Source organism: Xiphophorus couchianus, chromosome 22 (genome assembly GCF_001444195.1).
Source record: "Xiphophorus couchianus chromosome 22, X_couchianus-1.0, whole genome shotgun sequence".
NCBI classification, from domain to species: Eukaryota; Metazoa; Chordata; class Actinopteri; order Cyprinodontiformes; family Poeciliidae; genus Xiphophorus; species Xiphophorus couchianus.
The window spans coordinates 21833468-21856375 of NC_040249.1; the positions used below are offsets into that span (position 1 = coordinate 21833468).

At 36.3% G+C, this 22908-nt stretch overlaps 1 protein-coding gene across 1 annotated transcript in view; it reads left to right on the forward strand.

The window, feature by feature from the left end:
• Positions 1-22908, forward strand: part of LOC114138429 (gamma-aminobutyric acid receptor subunit pi) — a 67674-nt gene that overhangs the window by 13499 nt on the left and 31267 nt on the right. Inside the window, exon 2 of the mRNA XM_028007674.1 lies at positions 5135-5223. Coding sequence (XP_027863475.1) covers positions 5171-5223 — 53 coding nt within the window. The 5' untranslated portion in view covers positions 5135-5170. The remainder of the gene's footprint in view (positions 1-5134; positions 5224-22908) is intronic.

The following is a 22908-nucleotide window of genomic DNA, read 5'->3' on the forward strand; positions in this document are numbered from 1 at the left end:
GCTGGACCCTAAGTTTGGTACTGCATCTTATGATGGAACTTTAAAATTGTGTCTTCTTCGTCAGGACCGTCTGACATCTTGACTTTATTTTTACACCTCTACCTTGAATATGTTCTCCAAACCCCTCTGGTTGGGGGTAAACAATTTTTCAGCAGTGCAAACAGTGTCTGCATAGTGCAATATGAAAAATAAATATCTGCTCATGTGTGGCACATGTGTAAAGTCTGTGGTATGGGCTTTTACGTGCAATACACATTGCAAGAAAAAAAGAGAAAACATAAAAACTTAATTGGTGGCAGTCTGCTCAGAGATCAAATTTTGTATTATAAAGTGCAAGATGTGTAGAAATGTGAAGGTGAAGTGTTTTATATCTACGTATCTTCCATCACTGAAATGCAAAGCAGATACACAACAGTGTGACTGGGGTTTAAGAAAACAGACAAGTTGAATTAACCATACCTTTCTGAATACCCCATCCATCAAACTGAAAGTTAATCTATATCATTTTTATAATAACATACATTATTTATTTCATTTGCACATTTGGTGTGAGAGTTTAGGGTTCTATTTTATGTGTACATTTTGATTGAGGACACAGTCTTGTTTGAAAGCTTTGTGTGATTTATATGCACCTGTCAAAAGATTACAAAGTTATTTAAAGTAGATGGCAGATGGATCCAATTACTGGTGAGGGGGAAACAGTGTTGTATTCATTACTCTCTGACCTCTCAAATCAGTTCACTGAGGTTTTGAGATTGGAGTCACAAACTTTGTTTCATGCAGCACTTTGAAAGGAGTTTTGTCTCGACCGCTTATACATGGATTACAGGGGCTTATGCACGGATTACAGTGGCACAACCAAAAAGTGAAACTAAAAAACAAGGCAAGATGAATTTTACATAACAGTCGCTCTCAAAAAGCTGGCCCTTATGATTATTGCTTTTTGGTTTTGCACGCATTCATCTTATTATTCATCTAAGTTATATAATTTAAAGTTCACGCGCAGCATTACCCATTTCCAAGCATGCACTTTCATTTGTAGCCTACTTAAAAAAAAATGTTTTCACTAATTGTAGTGGTGTAAGTAGCTGCTCTCTGTAATGGCGCTGTGTCAGGAACATTGCTGAATTCCCAGAAGTCATTTGCTGTAAATTTACAGAGCTGATTACCTCAGTTACTGGTTCTACTCAGTGTTTCCTTTCCTCTGGTCCTATGATGAATGGCCCAGGGTTGCATTCATTGACAAAGCAGTTTTACTTTGAAAAATGATCTACTCTCTACTAACTTCTAAAATGGTTTTAATCTGAAACCTAAACCGTACAAAGACGTTTAACAGACTTGAAACTGGCAATACTAAAAAGGAAAAGCTTTGAGTGAACTGCTATGTGTCCCCTCACTTATTACATTTAAGATGGAAAATAGCTGCCAGCTGCTGCTAATTACATCACTTTATTAAGTGATCATCATCTCTGTGACTAATTTTAAAACCAGGAATTTTGCCAGTTTTCTGATCTGCATAATCTGACGGAGAGTTGATACAACATCAAGGTGGAAATACATCAGCAATGATCTCAGAGAAGCAAATGATAATGCAATCTGTAAAAAAGTATAATCTCATTTCCAAACTATTTGAAGTCCATCAATCTGCATTAACATGAGTATTTTTGTTTTTTAGAAATGCAAAAAAAAAAGTAAGACGGTGCCAATCTTTTCTGGATGGATCTGTAAATAAAAACCATCAGGAGTTGAAATGAGAAATATTTTATCCCTTATTCTTTAATTAAAGGAGACAAATATATAGAAGTTTAACCATAATGAACAACAACATGTTTTTGAAAACCAAATTTGAGTCAAATGTAAGTCCATCTGTCAGCAGGATAAAGCAATTCTAAACAGGGTCATCAATAATTTCAGAGTGGAAAATCTAGAACAGAACGGAGAGGAAGAAATAACATTGGATTAAAGTGTTCCAGTGGCCCAGTCAAAGTCCAGACTATGCTAGAAGGTTGTAGTAGAGCCAAAAGAGAGCTATTGAGAATCAATTACCTGCAAATCTTAATGAACCGAAGCAACATGGTTAGGTTTCCATTTCAACACATCTAAATTAAATGATTCTGTCATTAGCAGGTCTCTATTAGACTGTAACTAAATGCTCAGGAGATAATTCAGACATTTTATTCTACCCTCCATTGTGGATAAATTAAAATAATTTTGCGAAAAATGTCAGGAAACTTTAAAGGGAGCAAATGCTCTTTTTCAGTTCTCATGCATCAGAATATACTTTCTGTGATCTTTAATGTAAAACCTTCCAACGTAGGCTACAAAGTGATGATTCTGGCCCTTTAAATAGCTCATCAGGTCATTGCAAAGTGCTGTAATTTGACAGCTGGGTCACTTCCAGGCAAATGTGAATGATTCAGCCTTTTAAAGCCGTGCTAAGCTGCAAATATACAGTAATTCATGCTTCCGTCTGCTGGTGCCAACGTCAATGTTTTGCATTGTAAAAATTAACATTTATAAAATCTAATACTAATGTTTTACATACAAACCAGAATGTTCGACATGGTGTTAACAGGAGCCAAGTCTTTTATGTGTTTTTTGAATTAAACTATGTATCTAGGCCCACATCATGTTAAATAATTCTGCTAAATTCTCCCAACTCTTACCACTCCATAATTGCTCTGATTTGCAGCCCAGAGTTTTCTACAGTGTTTACACACCAGTGCAAAAAGTCCAGAAAACATTTTACATAAACTGAATATTATATGTTCCCTTATTTTTGTTTGTTCATTTATTTAGCATAAGTCGTTCTCAAGTGCAGATTGCATGGCTGTAAACTGAAAAGTGAACATTTCACTGTACAGGAAAAGAGTCAGACAGTCCTGCACACTGAATGAATGTTCACTAGATTGTGAATATTATATTTAAGTTGTGAGTTTGTACATTCTGGTGAAATGTAATACTTCAGAGATTTCTCTTCATTGTTTCTAAAAAAAATAATAATAAAAAAATCAAAATATCTGTAAAACATTTTCAAAGTTATATCTTAATTTGTAAAAAAAAAAAGAAAAAAAAGAGAAAAAAAAGCAACAATTGGTCATGTCTGGAATAAAGGAGATGGACTTATTTGAAACAGAGATTTACACATATTTCCACCAAAACTGGAAACACGGAAACAACAATTTGATTCTTACAGAAAGAAAATTTTGGATTAAAAAAGCAAGATCACAAAATAAAATATTTTATCGACTGTCTGCTCGTCTCCATGGCCTTTCTGCCAGCACAAGCTGACTGCAGCCTGATTTTCTATGAGGTTTAATAAAGTTACAAACAGTGACGCGATGTGTGGTTCAATCCTCTGGAGATGGATGTGTAAACATTCAAAACCGAAAATAGAAGCTTATATTTAAATTTTGACCTTAACTGAAACATTGTTATGTTACAAGCTTTTATTCATTCTTTAATAAATTACATATTGTTCAAAAAATATCTTCACACAAAAAACAGAAGAATATTTTAAATAAGGTCAAATTTGTCTTTTATTAAAATTCGAACTTGTGGAGAATCTTACCTTTATTTCCATATGAAGTCCTTGCATCTGCCCTTAAACCACAAATAAATTCATTCTTGTTTGCCTTCATTTTTAAAAGTCTGGCTGCTTCAGTGAGTGGAGATTCTGGCCAAGAGAGTCGCTCTGGATTGGTCCCATTCCAACTCAGTGTTTTCAGTCTTTTCAGTGTGTAGAGGAAGAACCATTGTTTGCCATTCTTGGTATTTTATTTATCATAATAAAATGTAGTCACCAGCTACCAAGGCTTTTTATTTAAATGTCCAAATATTTCAAAGAAACAAATCTAAAGATCAAACCTATTAAAGATGCAAAAATGCAGTCATTACTATAAAATTTTAATAGTACGTTTGGAGAAACAACAAGTTGTGGACTTGCCAGTTTTATTTGTATGTTTTATACATAATTAATTTACACAACATACTCATAAATTATTCTCTCTTTTTCCTTTTGCATCTGCAGCCCAGTCTAGACCTGCAGGGAGGAGGACAGACAAACAACCAAGCCTGCACAAATTCTTACTTCGTTTGAAAATAAAGTCACATATTACCATGCAAATTTTAAATGAGACCGTATCGTTATGGTTCACCTTGCACCTATTTTTGAATTAGGTCGTTTTGCCGCAAGAAAATTAATTAGCAATGTGATTCTTTATATTATTTTTATCAGCTTTCATGGGTGAATTAAAACAGTGAAAAATCTGAAAACGGCTTAATTTCTCATCATTTTTGTTTCATAAACATCTGTAATGTGTCTTTAAATTATGTCTATATATTTGTGACAAAATTTGACAGTTCCAAAAATTCTGTGTCAAACTCTGTATGATACAGTGTCAAATGTGTAAAGAATGACTTTCTGGATATCTCTGTGGAGCATCCCACAGAGATATGTAGCAGACGCACAATCATATGACAGAGTTACATCACTGTCAGTCCTGCTAATGACTCAGTACTAAAGTTTTATTTCTGCTTCACAATGTTTTATTTTCTTCATTCCAGCTTTCCATCCATATGTTGGCTCTCAGCTTTTAAGTCTTTCTGGCCTCTGAGGGTTTTTCTCTCCATTTCTGCTTTTATCTTACTGAAGGTAGAAACTGGGAGCATGAGAATATATGCAACAAGAGCCACCGCCCAGAAGGGAAGCACATTTATTACTTCCCAGCCATGTCTTGAGCTCAGTGCCAGTGTTAAAGTTGGGGTGAAGTCTTTAACGAGGTCATTATGTTGTTGACAGCGTGTCCCCGAGGTGAATCATCACTGCTACTTTCTGCCACGTGATTTTTTAAAGCCACTGGAGAGACTGTGCTCCATTTCAACATCTGTGAAAGAACCCAAAGTCACAGAGAAACAGTCGTTGCCTTGGAGACATATCTAAGTAGATAATATTCGTGAAACTTTGGATCTTTAAGATTCAAAATAGGAAATGGGACACAGACCATCTGCAGTAGTGGTCTGGTAGCTACAGGTCTGCTGGAACTTCATTTAAATGCAACAAATTATGCAGTTGTCAGTGACGGTTACGATCCTGTCCCCTCAAATAACCGTTCTTTGTGTTTTCTCATTGCAGATAAATTCAACCAGGCGTCTTCCCTCCTTTGCAGCCATGGCTCACTCCGTGTCTGGAGGGACTGTGCTCACTATCCTCCTCATTAGCAGGTAAGGCTGCAAATAGATAAGAGAAATATAACCAGTGGGATGAACCGCCACAATGCTATATTAAGAGTCAGGGAGCATAATCAAGTCATGTCAGATTGTTATTTGGTACAATGCCAAAGATTGTTATGCAGAGAGCTGAGGAGGAGATAGAGGCATAGTCATGTGGTTTCATTTTCCCTTCAACCATCAACGCTCAGCATAGACTCCTCATGCATCAGGCAAGAAGAAGCCTTGAAATTCCACTGCCACATTGATGACACTGCTGAGCAGAACTGATGAGGAAGGATCCAGCACTACATGCATCTATCACTGAAAACAATTGGGGTTATAATCCCCGCTGAGGTCATAAGGAGAGAGTGATTGGATGTTTTGGTGCACATTTGCCTGCTACTGTGAGGAGCCGCCTCTCCTGTATGCATTGTATTTTCCAGGCACAGAGTGCACCTTCCACACTGAAGATAAAGCAAGCCGTCTGGTTCTCACTGAATTTTCCCTGTGTAGCACAGCCTTTCTTTGCACAATCAGATGTGGTGTTATGGGGCTGTAGCAGATTTTCTGCCGCACAAGCATGTCATCAAATGTTGTGTGCACGTGAACTCTTCAGAGATGTGATGAATTAATTTTGCATGTGTATTAGCTGACAAGGAGAAGTAGAGAAATTGAGAGGGATTGTGAGTCTTCAGTCTGGTTCCTGATATCCAAAACCAGATTTTAGGCCCTGCCTGGACCGCTCTTTCATTTGGGTCATATTCTGAGTAAATCTTCTGTGCTCCAGTTGTTTGTAACCCTTGAATATTCCACTTTAGCAGTAGGACAACACTTATAACATTTGACAAGGTTCAGACAAATATCTCTGCAAAAAACCAACATTTTTAGTATTTTTGGTCTAGTTTCTAGTGCATAATAACTTAGTGCACCAGAAATAAATCAAAATTAAGTTACAAGTAATTTAACACAAGAGCTGGATCTAATCCAATAATTCCTTAATATTGTTACAAAAGTAGCAGTTCCACTACCAGGTTATTTCACTTACTGGAAAAATGTCATATTTGTGGGTATAAGTCCAGTAAAACTCATGATTAACTTCCTGGTTTCAGACAATTTAACATGTTTGTTTTGTTAAACGTATTAGGAAGAAGAAAAAAAAACTAAAAATAACTAATAAATGAAATTTTAAGTTCCCTCACTATAAAACACATTATTTACTCAAGATGGATTTTGTCTCAGAGGAACTGCTCAGTAAGATGCATTAATCAAAAGTAAAATCAAAAAGTAAACAAATTAGTTATGCACAGTGGTGCTCTGGTGTAAGGAGAAGTTGGTATACTTTTCATTTCTGCCCCAGTTTTATTTTTAAGCAGATTTTATTTTTTTTTTTAAAAAGGCCAATACTTTAAATAGTTAAATGACAGAAAGCTACAGAGCACAGTAACCCAATGCTGACTGACAGGATATCTTAAATATTATTTAATCTTAAGAAGTACTAATCAAATGCAGAAAAAGCTACAATATTTTAATACTTTCTCAATAGGTAGTTGTGTCTATACATTCTGCCACAGCCAGCTCTTTGAGAACATTCATGATTTTGATGTGGGCCAAAATGAAAATGAGTTTGAGACTCCTTTCTTAAGATGAGCTCGTCCAGCCAATCAAAGATCCCCATTCAGCCAACTGCAGTATGAACAAGTTTAAAGTTGCAAGTCTCACAAATGCAGAAATGTCAACTCTGCCTCTCCCAGAGAATATTGGCAGACCACTTTGGTGCTCAGCTCTGAATCCTTCGATAGCTTTACTGTGATCAGCGGAGAGCTCTATGCTTCGCAAGGAGAATTTAAATGCAGCGCAGCTTGAGGAGAGAAAACAAAAGTGACATTGGAGAAGGGAAGAAGCAAGCCAATACAAACTTTACAGGCTTAAAGCTGCAGCAAAGTAAAGCGTGTATGACCATGGCATGAAATGTGTGGAGTGGATGTTTTCTTTTAATGCTCAGGATGCAAGATACCACGGATTACAGGAATGTTTCCCGATGCTTCAATGTCAGTCAAGTCTCAGATTCTTTCATCTGCTCTTCTTTTCACTGAGACACTCACGATTGTTCTATCCCAGAGTACAAACAACAAAATTGAAGAGGACAAGTAAAAGATCACATCTCAGGAAGGTGAATAAAGTCTGTCACCTGAGAAAGTTGGACTCAGCTTTGACGCATTAAAACAGGTTAAAAGATTCTTCATTTAACGCAACAAAGTGATGGTGGCGGAAACGTCCTCATAAATTGTTTAAAAGTCATGTCTTTCGTAACTCATATTGTTAAAACAGATGAAAAGAAAGTTAAAAATTCAAAGTTTAAGCAAGAAATTAAAAATTCATGAAGTGAGTCAAATGTATGAGAGAAAAGAGCATCAGAAATGTTCCCTTTAGCAGTAAATCTAATAACTGGCCCACTGGGCCTTAAAGAAACAACATAAATCATATGATTGCTTTTAAAAAAGAGGCACATTTTTGTCCCTGTTGTGACTCCACATGTCTCCTGAAGGAGTGTGCTTGCAGAGCAGTGTAGTTCATTTGGAGTGCTGTCAGCTTTTTGTTGTTTGTATTGGTTAAATGCTTGCAATCCTTCTTTCTGCATGGTAATATTGAGCCAGATGGAGAGCTACGTGGACCGATGTACCAAACCCTAATCTGACGGCTTTTGGAGCTCATTCACTTTCAATTTTGTTGTAATCTGGCACTAAATAAATAAATAAAACAATCAATAACAGCTTTTGTAGACAAATGTATCCAAGTCTGCGTGTCACATTTGATGTGATACATCATCATCTGCTGTTTTCATTCAAAATAGCTTGGATATATAAAGAACATTTCTTCCGCATAGTGGATAAAGAGCATATATTAAACTTTAAATGCATTTTCAAAAACATTTCAACTGCTGTTAATGTATTCTTTTTATCTTTAGAGTTTGAGCCAATCTGCAAGCATAAATAAGTTATAGGATTACCTTAATTTCCCCAGAGTCTGCTAAGGTATTGGTTGCATAGGCGGTCTTAACCCAAATGCAAGAAAAGTGTAAAACATACCAGATTTCTTTTTTTTTTATGTTGTAGACCAGAGGTTTTCAACCAGCCCCTGAAGGGCCCACTGCCCTCCAATTTTTACTTGTTTCACTGTTTCCATACACCTAATTTAAATAAATGGATGATTAACAGCCTTCTACAGCACTGGAGGCAACGCAATCATTTGATTCAGGAGTGATGAAGCAGAGAAAATCTAAAATATAGAGAACTCTGGGTCCAGTTTTAAATCCCTGCTGCAGACTTCTAGTTTAAATGTGCATGGTGTTGTTTTTGAAGATCTGTAATGTTGTTCTTGTGCCAAACATACCTTTTAGAAAATAACTTTTCAAACTAAAACTTGTCCCATGAGGATTTAGGGCATTTTATTGGATTTTTTTCTTTAAATCACAAAGACTAAGTTTCCTTCTTAAGTGTATCAGCAAATGTTACAAAGGCTTGGTCATTAACCGTTCATTTGATTCACCTGCGTTGGAGCAGAGACGCATCTAAATGTTGCTTAGTGTCACTCAAACACTGGAGTTGCAGACCCGTGCTGTAGTCAAAAATACATTTCTTAAGAGAACTTTTGTTGCATAATCTTCTTAACTTCAAAACAGTGAGCTGTATATCAAGATAGTGTGGATTCTGAGGTAATTTGAATAGGGAGGCATTGTCACCTGAGTTTCTGGTGAGTCTTGTAAGTGAAATGTGGATTCACAAGGTGCTTTATCACAACTGTTTTAAAGGGTGTTCCTCAAGTAAACTCATTTGGACAAGTTAATGCTCCATGGCCCTCGCTATTGTCACATCACCTATTCCAACACTTAAAAGAAGATAACATCACTGAAGTTAGACATGAAGCCAGAGCCTATTTAAAGCTTGAAGGGAAGGCAACACATCTTTAATACTGACTTCAGTCTCCATGTTAAAACTTCCTAGAAATGCAACCACAACTTTTACAGTTTAAAAATGTACCAGTGAACCTGTTGTTACCTAAAAACTCCAATCATAAACTTAATATCCAGTGTTTTTTACCTACAAATATGGGTGACAGTTGGGGAGTTAATTTCATATTTCAGCTGCAGGATTCACAAATTCTAAATGTTTTTTTTTAAATCCTTTCCAATTCTGCTTTGTCTGTTTTTCTGTCAAATGGATACAGGAGCGAGATGAGAATGAATGGAGCTAATCAGCCTGCATTAGAAATCAATACTGTATTCAGTGACGTTAGACGAAATTTCCACTTGGATTCTTAGAAACTGCTTCAAGGCGTTTGATTGTGGTCAAGTTTTCCTGAAATCCTGAAAGCTTTTCCTGTAAATTACAAACTTTATCAAAAGCAAGGTTGACTCATTTTAAACTCTCATTTGTGGCTGTAATTGTCCCCATGCATTTACTACAGCATAAGATCAAAATCTGTTTTCTGTCTTTTTGAAAAAGACTTGATGGAGATGCTTGTACGGTTGCAGGTTTTCACTTGGTTGAGCACAACTCTGTGTTTTGTGATGTGGTTTTGATTTATGCTCTGGAGGGGAATATCACTGGCTTGTCTCAAGTCAGCTTTCTGACTTTGTTGGAGTCAGATCAACAGAGATGAGCTTTTGATCATAACTTTCCTGACAGCTAAATAATGAGGAGGCTTTCATTCTTGCAAAACTAATCAAAGTTTCACATTATATTGACAGTTTTTTGCTTTTAAACTGAAAACTTTTCTTTCTTATGTGAGTTTAATTCTTTTTCCTGGTCTGTGGAGAAACTTGTTTTTTGATTTTATATTTTTGCAATCTTTACTCTCTGTGTTTTTCCCCCTTCTTGATTACACTTGGTGAATAGTTTCACATTAGTTGAATGTTCTTTTGGTGTTCAGGTCTGAAGGATGTTTTGTCTCATTTGACCTTTGTTGTTGACATATTCCAGCCACACTTTTCAGATATTTTAAAAAATAGATTGAAAAATAAGTTTAATATCACAATTATTCTCTATTTTAGATTGTTCTAGAAAACATTGCATTTTGTGGTTGTAACGTGACAAAATGCGAAAAACTTCAATGGAAATGAATACTTCTGTAAACCCTTGCATATATGCATCTTCCATTCCACATGAGATGCAGCCATCAAGCTTTCACCGTCAGATTTTCTCCACTGTTTCCCTTTGCACACTGCTTTATCACAGCACTTCTTTCAGTGAAGCCTTGGGTATGACTTCTCTATCCTTAAACCACATTCATGTGAAGTTCTCAATGAGAAAGCTGCACATCAGAGTCTTTATCCTCACCATGCTGAGTCGCAGCTTCCTTTCACTCCCATCACTTGGGACCAGTACAATCATTTGTAAAACCGCCAGTGGATTTGTTCGTCTATATAAAACTGCATTTTGTTAGCCATTCCCCATTGAAATCAATGCCCCATTTAAAAGAGCAACCACAGCTAGTAGCAGATTTAGCGACAGATATAAAGTCAGGGACAGTTTTGAGTAGATTATACTTGTGTGGGTTTTGGTGGTAGTTATGTACACTCATGTAGCTGCTCTGCCTTGCCCATTATTCCCCTCTGAGCAGAAATGTTTTGATAATCCCAGCATTCCCAGGGATTTTATTTTTGATGGCCAATTCAGCTTCTTATTGTTAATTCAGCTTCCTGTTGTTAAAATTCAGTACTAAAACCAACTGCCGATTGAGATTTGTTGCTCTAGGATTAAAACTGAACTAAAACAACTGAACCTTTTAAAATCATTGAGTTAGTGTACACCAGTTTCACCTGCTTAGTACAGCTGAGGAAAAAGTGACTTTAGTTGTGGTGGCACTGTTGTGCAGAATCAAATGTGCTTATAAAATGTATTGCACTTTTCCCACATTCAAAGGAAATTGCAGATACATCAGAGTAGTAGTACCATTTTTTATATCCAAAGTTGAAATCTGTAAAAAAAAAAAAAAAAAAATCTTATGTCTGGTTCACATGGCAAGACGTTAAAATTATCAGCCAATTTTTAAATGCTTAGATGATAAAAAGTTATTTGTATAACAGGTTTAACCATACAGTGTGACCCAGTATTAAGCAACGTAACACAAAAATAAATTACAGTCACCAGAATCTAGATGTCAGACAGGAACTCTTGCAAAACCTGTTGAGAACACACCTGAGTTCAGAGTTAACAAACATGGCAGGCTGCTGGGAAGACGCATTGGCAATAGCTTGTGGACTATATTTAACCATTTACCACAGACGTTAATGATTACTTTTGACAAAAATCCTAAGTAGGAAAACCTAAAATTCTGGCATCATTCAGTTATTTCCACTCTAGTTCTATTGTGATGCACGGTCAGATATGGTTGGCATCAGTTTCTTAAAATACACAGTTGTCTTGTAGCTCACAACTAAAACAGGTCTGATATATTAAATTAATACTATTTTAAAGTAAATACTCTGGTCTCTGTTTCAGTTACACCTTGTTAGTACCAGGTTAGAATCCCTTTTGCCTTTAGAGCTGCATTGATTCTTTGTGCCATAGACTCAAAAGGGGTCCATATTAACATCATAGTATCATGCAGTTGATGTGGATCTGTCATATGAACATTTATTCTCCTGTTTCATCATATCTCCAAGGCTTTCTATTAGAACAGTTAAGGCCACGAGCCTGAATTGCAGATACAAGGCAGGACAGATTCATGCTGTAATGTTGTTCACAACAAATCTGACCCTACTATCTCAATGTTACAGCTGAAAGCAAGATTCATTAGATCTGGAAACATTTTCCTAATCTGCCCATTTTCTAATTTGGGTGAACCAGTGTGAATTGCATAGCCTTATTTTTCTCTTCTCAGCTGAGTGGCTGCTGGTGTGAGCCTTTGCTGAAGCAGCCCTTGCAGGATTTGACAGTTTGGAGTCAGAGATGGTTTTTCATGTACTTTGGTTGAAATAAGTGATATGATTTGAACAGCCAGTCTGCTCTTTTTACTCAGACCTCAGAGGTAAAGACAGTGCTTTCATCCACATAACTGTCACTTAGAGGTTATTATGTTCTTTAACCCTTTTCTGTTAAGGATTAAGAAAAGAAGTGTGCACCGATTATTAAATCCTATCTTTAGGGAAGGTTTTATGTATCCAAAAATATTAACACAAATCTACTTTGTCTAATGTTTACAAATCAGAATAAATGTGTGCCTGTTTGTGATTTTTAAAAGTATTTTCTTCAAAAAGTATTTAAATCTATTCCATTAAACATTTCCCCTGATGATATGAAACGACGCTAGCAGAGAAGCAGAGTGTACTCTGGACAGACGGTGAGTCTTTCATGACACTAACATAGAGAGACGGACAGAGGCAAGGCACGCTGGCACGCTTACCCAAAGAAAAATAATAAACCAATTAATTAAACTAGGAGGCTTTTTCACTGTGAGAGTAAACCAGAACATCTAAGCCCCACTTTGCTAACAATTAGACTCGTTTCAGCTTCATGTAATCCATACATGAAAAGTATATTAATTGAGTTTGTCCTGTTTGTAGTGGTCTTGGTACCAAATGATCTCCTTATGCGTGAGCCTGTATAATTGACATCAGAAAGGTGGATACAGAACCTGTCCTCTTTCGTTGAGCATAACGTATTCACATGAAGTAATGTCTGGTAGTGTAGGATAATGGAGACATGCGTGTCCCATGCAGGGTCGTAACATTCTCTGCTATGTAAGGATGCCACTTACATAGCATGGTAAAACTTCAAAGCATTAGTTTTAGAGATAGATGGTCATAGATGGTCATTTTTGCCTTGTCTAGTTGTTTTATTTGTTTGTTTGTTTTTTCAAGAACAAAGTCAGATTGATGACTTTTCCTCAGAATTCTGACTTAAATCTAAAAAAATCAGACATTTTTCTGACTTTTGGTCTCTGAAGATTAAAGTCAGAATTCTGAGATTAAAATCAATTTTTTTGTTTTGTCAAGTGGTCCTAATCTTTTTCTCTAGAATGTTAACATGTTTGCATGACAGAAGAAATGAACAGGACCAAGAGTAGAGTGTTGATTGATCTATCTGGACAATGATTTGACAAGAGAACCAAGTAAGTTGGTTGGTTTTCATGGGAGTCCAGAAAGAAGTAGGTGATATATTTTGCAGGCAATAGGGGTCCTGAGTACACAGAAATCGTCTGCAAAAATAATGCAAATATTTGCTGATACCATGACACTTTAAAACATTATTCAGTCAGCTATGATCCCAACTAAGATTCTGCATTGCTTGAAATACCATTGTCAGAGTCCAGACTGGGTCACATGGATTATCATGTCAAAGAGGTTAAATAAGAGGAAAGCAGTGACCAGTACTGCAGCTCTCTGTGTGCCGCTGGGCTCTGACAAAGAGCTCACAGCCACATCAGCACCCACTGGTACAGCCAGGCTGATTTGGATCAGCCAGAGGTATCTGCTGCAAGCTAGAAAAAAATATCTCATTCAGGGAAATTGGGCAGATGTACATTTTGTGAACAATGTAAGATGCAATTATGACAACCAAATTAGATGATATTAGATTATTAGGCATATCAGGTGATGTATGAAGCCAGTGTTCACAATGAATGAAATCCAGAGTTCCTGTTTAAAAACGGAAACAAATATGAGAAATACATATGTGCTAATATTAATTAGCTTATATAATTTTTCAGGCTTTTTGACAAACATCAGTCACTGAACATTTTCTCCAACCGCCAAGCATATTGGTGGCATCATGGTGAAAACTACTTTGATGACTGCTCTGAATTTATTTAGCTCCTTAGGCTGAATGAACCTTAAATGTGAAGGAATTGTTAATAAAACATTGGTTTCTGTTGCACTAAGAATCTTAAAGGAATATTTTGTTTTAGGGGATATACTTGTAAGTAATCAGTCCCTCTACGCTTTATTAATGAAAATAACAAACATAAATGACTAAAAATGTCTCTTTACTTTCTGTACATGATTCAGCTTCTCAATGTTATTCTAATTTAACTTGCACTTGCATGTTCTTGTAATTTCTGCCCTGTTTCTTTGAATACGGGGCTGATCTATGAATAAAATAACAAAAACTTTCAAGAACTAGTTAATCAACTCAGAAAATTAGAAGATTTTCCAGATGCTGTGGTAAATAAAATCTTCATTCTCCTAAAATTGGCACTGAAATTCAGTATTTAACTCCTAAAAAGGGAGTGCTCACCATGTAACAAAAACTAAAACTCTGTTTTTAGGTTTCTGTTCTTAATTTAGATAAGAAATTGAACTTCGACATAAAAAATTGACCTTCTAGGCCTATATTGAATGTACAGTGCATGTAAAGCTCCAAGGATCATCTTACAATACAACGCAACAAGGCTGGAACCACTGATAATGCCCCTTTAACCCAGACAAGGCTTTGTAGTATCTTTTAATTAATACCAAGCAGATATCGTTTTCTAGTCTTCCTTTGAGGTCCTAAATCAGAGGTTGTGTCAAGCAAAATTTAATAAAGCAGCGCATGTTCATGATCACAGAGTTTCATTTTGTTTCTCCGTCAAAAACAGAACAGCTCACTCAAGGTTAAACAGCACATAAAATCCAGTGCTTTGGTTCTGTTTGACATCAAGCCTTTATAGCCTTTATTACCAAATGATCTCAGGATAACAGCAAAGATCCCTGGTGTGACTGAATCGCTAACTAATGGTTCAGAAAGCTGGAGCAGAAAAACCTACAGCAGAAATATCTGACTTCCATAATTATATAACATTTAAATTATTCTGCTTGGTTTTACTACATATAACTGTAACTAAGCCTCTCTTCATCCTGTACATCGGATGTATTTAGATTATTTTTCCAATCTATAAAATAATGAAAGTCACTCAAATCTTTAGGTAAAAGAATCTTAAAGTTTTTTAGTCCATCAAACCACAGGAAATATCTCCAAAATGGAAATGTTTTCTCCCTGGTTGTTTTTGCTAACTGTAACCTGGTTTTTTATGCTGGTTTAAATTTTTTTATTATGTTAACTGGATCTTCCTCTTGGAGTGGCCATTCAGTCCATGTCAGGAAAGAACTAGTTTCACTGTGGATCAAACCAGCCTGTTCATAAGGTCTTTTACTTTTCTTTTGTGGTTAATTCTTTCATTTCACTCCAAAGCATGTTGATCTCTGAGACACAGAACCCGTCTACTTTCTAAACGATATGGTGGCAGGATATTCCCAGAACGTGTATGCTTGTGTGTAACTAGGTGACATCTTTATACCAAAGTATAAAACAAACCTGTGGAAGTCCACAATTATTTTCCTGATATCTCACATAAATTCAATTTTTTAAGGATTTCATACAAAGAAGCAGCATGTTTGAAGTGTTGCCTTGAAATACATCCACAGAAATTAATTTATTACATAATAAAGTTCTGAATTTGAAGAAAATGGAGAATATTTTGATTAATCTAATTAGCCTGATATCTCAAAATTTCTTCCTTAATTCCATGCCAGACAGTTGGCAGTAAAGTATATCTGTGTTTCCGGACCTGTTTGTTTTGGATGTGCCCCACTGGACACCCAATGGCTGCTGGAGAAACAAGGAAGAGAGCACATAGGAGATGAATAGATGATCTCGCCTTAAGAGATAAATTCCAAGGAGTGTAGCCTGAACAGTATACCTCTTTTCATCCCTGCTCTATAATCATCTGAGTCTCCAATATCAAATATTCTTGACTATTTACATGATCTTACTTAACAAAGGCAAGGCAATTTTATTTGTATAGTACATTTTCAGCAATAAGGCTATTCAAAGTGCTTTACATGATTAGAATAAAAATAAAACATCAATCAAGCAGAAGACAACCAACAAAAAAAATACATATTCTCTTGACAAAGTAAAGGAGAAAGATGACAGGTTTAAAAACAGACTACACTATATGGTGTTCCAGTTTTTATTAATCAAAGGCAGCTCTAAACAGAGAGCTTTTTTAACTTTGAAAGAGGAAAACTTTTAACTTCAGATCAAAAATAATGCTGCTGTCTAAATAAAAAGATTCATTTGTTTTGGTTTACCTCTTTTTTATTTATTTTTGCTTAAAATATTAGTGAGAAGCTTTTTCTCCATAACATGCCCTCTTATTAATCCTTTATTTTACGTAATACTGTATCTTATCTGTCTGTGGTGGACACAAATTTGACTTTCCCTTCTCGTTTCCGGGGTCAGTAGTCTTCATGACATGTCTTTCCCAATTACTCCTGAAAAGTCTTCCGTGGTTGAAGTTTCCTTTGAAAAAAGCTGGTTGGTTATAATAGGCCTCCAAAAAGGAAATTAGACTTTAGATTATATTCCACAGACATCGTGGGGGCACATACTAAGAAATTAATGACTGTCTTTGCCTTTTAGGAAGATGCCCCAAAAAGTCACTTTTGATGAAACCGAGGATAATGATCCCAGCTTCTTAACTAATTCACCAAAATGAAACTTTTGAGGGTCCTGCTTGGCTCCTTTGGTGGTTTAGGCCTGACTAAATACTCTTTCATCCTAGAATCTGTAAAAGTTTCTTCCTTAGTCTACAAATTCTTTAAACTAAGTAGAGATTTTATGTGGATGACTGAACGTTTTTTTGAGTTTCTATTTGCACGTCACAGAATTTCCTTTCTTTGTTGCATAGCTCAGTTTTTGTCAGATTATTGCATTTTGCATGTTGAAAATAGAATTTTTTATTGTTCTTTTAACTGAATTATGATGGCATTCATCACATTGTGACTTTGCTCATTTAGACATTGCTAACTTTCTTGTTTTTTTTCACTTTATACCAGTGTGGTGCTGAGTAAAACTATGCTGACTCCTGTCTCACTGTTATCATGTGCAGGGATGTTTAATAAAGATGCATTCATTTCGCACCTACGTGTCTGTTCCATCGAGCATACAAATAAAAACACAGCTAATTATCCTGCTAGAATTTTTATGGATGGGTACTTTCCTCATTACTAATTGCTCTTTTGCCTTGAAATTGAGATGAAAATGTTCCAGCAGTGAACACAGATTACCTTTGAGGCCATTTGGTGAAATTGCTAAATGAAAAGGCTGCAACAACAAAGCGTGCAGAATGCAAACTGCAAAATTAGATCAGTCTGTGACTGGAGGATTTCAGAAAAATCCTGAAAATGAGGCTACTAGTTAGCTGGATAGATGGGATAAAATGTGTAGGGAAGAAACCTGATATGAGCAAGAGACCCTGGCCCAGTCCAAGTCAAATCTCTCCAAGACAATCTTTACAGCACTATTTTAAGTCTAAATTTCTTTTGGTTTCACTACTTAAATTAACATCAAAAACTCAAGTTCCCATTTCTACTTTAAGTTAAAAGCATATGATGCCAAACTTACAACTGCTACAAAATACATCTGGAAGTAAATATTGCTTTCACCTTCTTACATATTATCTCATGTAATGCTAGGTCATAAATTACCATTCACACCATCAAAGCCAGCTAAATTACAATGTTTCAGATGATATTCAGGTGATTTTGCAATTTCCCCCCCAAACAAAAATCCAGCTCATTCCAGTCGATGTTTTGAACAAGCCACAGTTTTGTTTCTCTCAAAGTTCTCGTTCTTCCCTGCAGTATTTATCAAAGTACCAGCAGTCAGAGTGAGGTGTTCACTCCAGTTTCAGAAGCAGATATTTAAACTTTATGTGACAGAAAACACATTATAGTTTGTTGCAGAAATGGTAGAGCAGCTGCACAGCAGATTGTGATGAAAATAAGAGTGAGACTGAACTATTGTGTCTTTTCTTATGCAATAATCCAAGATGCAGCTGTGAATATGACTGTAAATGTATTATAGAGTTGTTTACCTTACACTTTGCTGTCACCAACAAACGTATCAGTGTCAGCAGACATTTTAGGTATGGCTTAAGAATTGAAGTAGAACTTTTATGAAGCAGTAAATAAATACTTCCTCTTTTGTCATGCTACTGCAAATCAGAAGCATATACAGACAAGGCACATCCTCACTTCAGCGCTCAGGGGGAAAATTGAATGTAAAAGAAATGATGGGCAACCGCAGAGTTTCTATTCAAAACTAGACCGCAGTTTTGTGAATATAACACTCCAATTAAACCAGACAGTTTTCATTCTGGGTTTTCTGATATCATTCCAGAGCCACAAGGTGCATAGCTCTCAGAAGTCAAAGTTTCCTCATGTCTGGTAGGCATTTTTCCTAAAAGCCATTTTAATTTGCATTCGTGTTTTGCAGTGTGTGGAAATTGCATTATCTCGCCGCACTGGGCACAATTTTCTTTAGCATTAATGAAAGGAACAGGAGACCTCTTGCTGGTATGACTACCAGCAAGCCGCTTGGGTTGAAGTCATTGAGGAGACAGTTCACATATTCAGTCAATTACTCACAAGGGATTCCTAGAAAGTTAGCTGGAAATAGTTGGAGGTGAGCCACAGCAAGATAACAAAATCTGACTTAGTCAGGCTGAGTTACCAGCAAAACTGGCAGATGACTTACATGGCCACTTTGTTAAGTACACACATTGAAATATTCCCTGCACACTTTTAACAAAGTCCAGACAGTAGGGTCACAATTTGGGATAAACAAAATGAATGCAAAGATCCATCCTGCGTGTAGTACTGACATCAATTGTGCATAATTTAAGTGCCATGAGCCGATTTGAGTTGGAATCTATATAACCATTCAGAGATTTATAAACTAACAAACATGTTTAAAGTTTGTTCTCTGAGCTGCAGGTTGTCAGAGTAAGAATTTTAGAACTGTTGTGTTCTCTGTATTCCTGGTTTTAGTGAGAACATGAGCAGCAAAAAAACAAACAAAAAACCCAGCAACAATTTAACTAGCTTGCTGTCCAATTTAAGATTCTACTCAAATTCACAGAACTCTGTTGCTGTAATTGGATAAAGTGGTCATGAAGGAGATGATAGTGCAAATCTGTATGTGTTAAGATGATGTGAGGATGCCTCAGTTAGGAAACATTAAAATGCATAAGTAGTTGATTACCACAATAGTGGAATATCTTTGCTGGTTATATTTGATGTTAGAGTCCAATAAAGAGGCTGAAAATAGAAGCAGCATACGCATGGAGAATAAAGAGCCTTTCAAATTATAGGGAGGAGTCCAGCTCTCAAAGAAATGCTGCTAAAACAAATGCTATAGGAGTATCTATCTGCTTTTGTTACCTACTGCACAGAATAGTGGGAAAAATAACAGAATTTATAGAAATCTCTCTTTACTTTCTTCATTATCGGGAAGCTGCCCTGCAATGAAAGGACATTTTGTCATTTTGAATGAAAATCTAAACATTTGTAATAAAATAAATGATATAAACTATCCTTGACACTCATCATGCATCTTCAAACCTCCAATGTTACCATGCCAAACAAAGACGTATAAAAATAAGATCTACAAACAATGTCTCCGTCCGTTGTCTCCTGGTTGTCTGAGATCAGGTACATGATTTAACAGATAATTTAGCAATCCTTTTTTCCTATGAGACTCTCCAGCTAATCCTGGAAAAAGGAATTCTTGGGCCAGAGTGGTAATATAATCCCCTTGGATTATATTATCAAACTCCAGGTTATTTGCCCAGAAAGTCCAGTTTGTTTAGGGAGTTGTGAATGTGTAATCAAACTCTGAAGAGACCTTTGTCTCAGTTCGGATGAAGCGAACTCTTGTGTGGTTCGGATGCTTATGTGAACACCAAGGAGGAAGCGCAGGGGATTCTGGGTAAATGCATCTAAAATAAATGAGTTGCAAGACAAATGACTCATGGTCTTTTCCAAAAGAAAAATCCTACAACCGCTAAAATTGGACACTCCATCTTTTATTACTTTTTATGAAGGAGGAAGTTTCAGTTATGTCTTTTTACAAGATTTACATGACGTTTCCTTCAATAGTTCTTGATGCAGCGCCACCACAGGCGAGGAGGGGAACAGGTTTTTTAAAGAGTTTGGATCGTTTGACAGCGCAGTGTGAATGTGAACAGCACCAGCTGAAAATGTAACAAATGTTGCAGTTTTGGTCCCCAATCAAATTCCGCACTACGAGGTGTGAAAAACATAATCATAGACGTAGACGTGCCTGTACACCTCTTTACACCACTTTTGTTTAATAAACATCAGAATCAAGCAAAGAAAGACATAACCAGGACAGGTAAAAAAAAAATGAATGCATTTTAAACACGGCAAAAAATACACATTTTGGAAATTTTCGCTGTTGTTTTAGGAACATGTCTGACCCTGGATATTGACAATTTTCTGCAACTCAAACAACATTATCTCATTTTAACTAAAAATATACAGTTCTCATAGCATGACCTTTTAGGTTTGTCATTCTGCTATTGTGTTTGTCTCGCTTTCCAATTAGAAAGCTAACTGGCTCCTATATGCAGTATTTTCAGCAAACTTGTCATCAGGTTCATAGTCAGTGGACTATTCTGCTCTTCATATTTTCATACCTTCTATTTCCCAATCCAAATAGATTTAAAATTGACACTGCAAATTACCGACATGAACATTCTGCCTGCAGTAAAATCGAATGAGAGATTTTTTCTACACTAATTACCTCAGCTCCTTATTTTTGTTCCTGGTTTCTCTTTCTCTGAGTTTGTTTTTTTTTTCCAATTAGGGGCAGAGTTACATAAACAGTTTGAATAGATACAGTAAAATGAATTTCATGCATAAATATGTCTGCATTTCATTTAGGTTTTTGCACCATGGACACTATTTTACATTATCCCACCACTCAGAGGTTTCAGCATAATTTACAACCTAACAGCTAAATTTGGTTTAAATTTCCACAGAACTGAATGGAGGCTAAATGTACAACTTAAAAAGTATTTCTATTAGTAAGTGATCTTACTTTTTCCTCTCCCATATTGTGATTCTGTAATTTACTGTCAGAATAAATCCATCTGTTTAAGAAAATTTGTAAGGAAACAGTAGATTCATACACAGAAGACAAAACTGTAGTGGTTAGTACAACAAGAGGTCATAAAACAATATCCCAACCTTTGAACCTCTTGCCGAGCATCGTTCAATCCATTATCTGAAATTAAAAATGGTGTGACATAACTGCCAATCTACCAAGACTTGGCTGTCCACCCATTTACTCTACAAACCTAATGTTTACTAACAAGCATCAAGAGGATATTGTTGAAAAGGATCGATATGTAATGTTGGAAATTTGCTACAATGCATGTAAAGGAAACAGCAACCATGGGAAAGAAGGTGTTCCACTCAAAAAAGACCCAAATTGAACTTTGGCCTATTTATTAAATATTGCTTGTGGTGAAAAGCTGTTATACAACCATGGTGGTGCTGCACTAAGCTGCTGCATGCTTTACTTTAACAGGGACGTGAAAGCTGTCAGAGTTGATGGGAAGATGAATGGGGCAAAATGTGTCACAGTTTTAGAAAAGGACGTCTTAGTTGCCACAAAAGACTCAAGACTTGGGTTAAAGTTCACCTTCCAGTTGGGCAATAACCATAAGCATACAGCTAGAGATACAGAGAAATGGATACTCAGAGCTTAGAATGGCCCAGTCTAATTTCAGACCTACATTTACTTATAAAACCTCAATTTTCAGATTTGCTTTTGTGAAAAATGCCCTTTGAATGTAAAAATGTTTAAAGGGATTTAAAGCTTCTTGAAATGTTCTGATTTTTGATTGTTTCACATACAGTAAAAATGTAAAACTGTTGCTTCTTTGCTGTTTATTTGATCCTATTTTCTCTGCCCAGACTAATATCTTTACATGAATCCTACTTTCTCAAACTGGTGAAGGGAAGGCGTGTGTTTCTCCCTGTGTGCATTTTGCTTTTAATCTCAACCCAGATGTAAGGATCTATGATCTTTTATGACATAAGGCTTTTTGTTTCTTGTGTCAAATCTTTTTCTTAGGCTCCTCTAACTTGAGGGGACAGATGAAGACTGAAAATGTTCTTTATTTGGTCGAGGGGAGTTCTGCTACTCTCCCATGTGGAGGAGCTTAGGGAGCTCACTGGCATAGCATGAAAGGGAGAAACAGCTGCTTTTATGCACACAAGCCTACTACATAAACTCAGGAGGGCTTCTTGTTGTGGAGCCTGGTTGCCTGCCTCTGTGTCTCTGTGTGTGAAATGGCTGAAAGGTTTGAGGAAGGCTTGAAAGTCCCTTCACAGCAGAATACAATCTCAATATATGAGAGCAATAGCAGTTTTCCCCACAATGCCATTGCACAGTAGCAAAATCAAATATTCTCTTTAAAAGAAGAAAAGAAAAACTTTAATAGCATTTAATGGGTAAAGTGCTCAGGATGAATGCAACTCTTCTGCACACCTGCAGGTTTAAGCTAATAATATGCTTTACCCGCTACCCCCAGTGGTCTGCCAGTTTGCTGCTAACTGATATATTAATAAGTATTGAGACAGATTTAATTCAAGGCTGGTTTTAGCCTCTAAAATACTTCCTGGATCAGATGTTAAACAGAGGCTCTTTAAGGGGTTACACTTCCCTCTACTGGAAGTTCATCAGCCAAAACAAATGTTGCACATTTGGATAATAAAACACAGAATGGACAGTCTGTATAAAAAAAGAAGCAGTCTGGAGTTCCTTGGAGAAAGTTGGGTGTCAGGAGGAAGGAAATACAAAAGCAGGGCTGAAGGTCATGCTACTTCAAAGATAAACG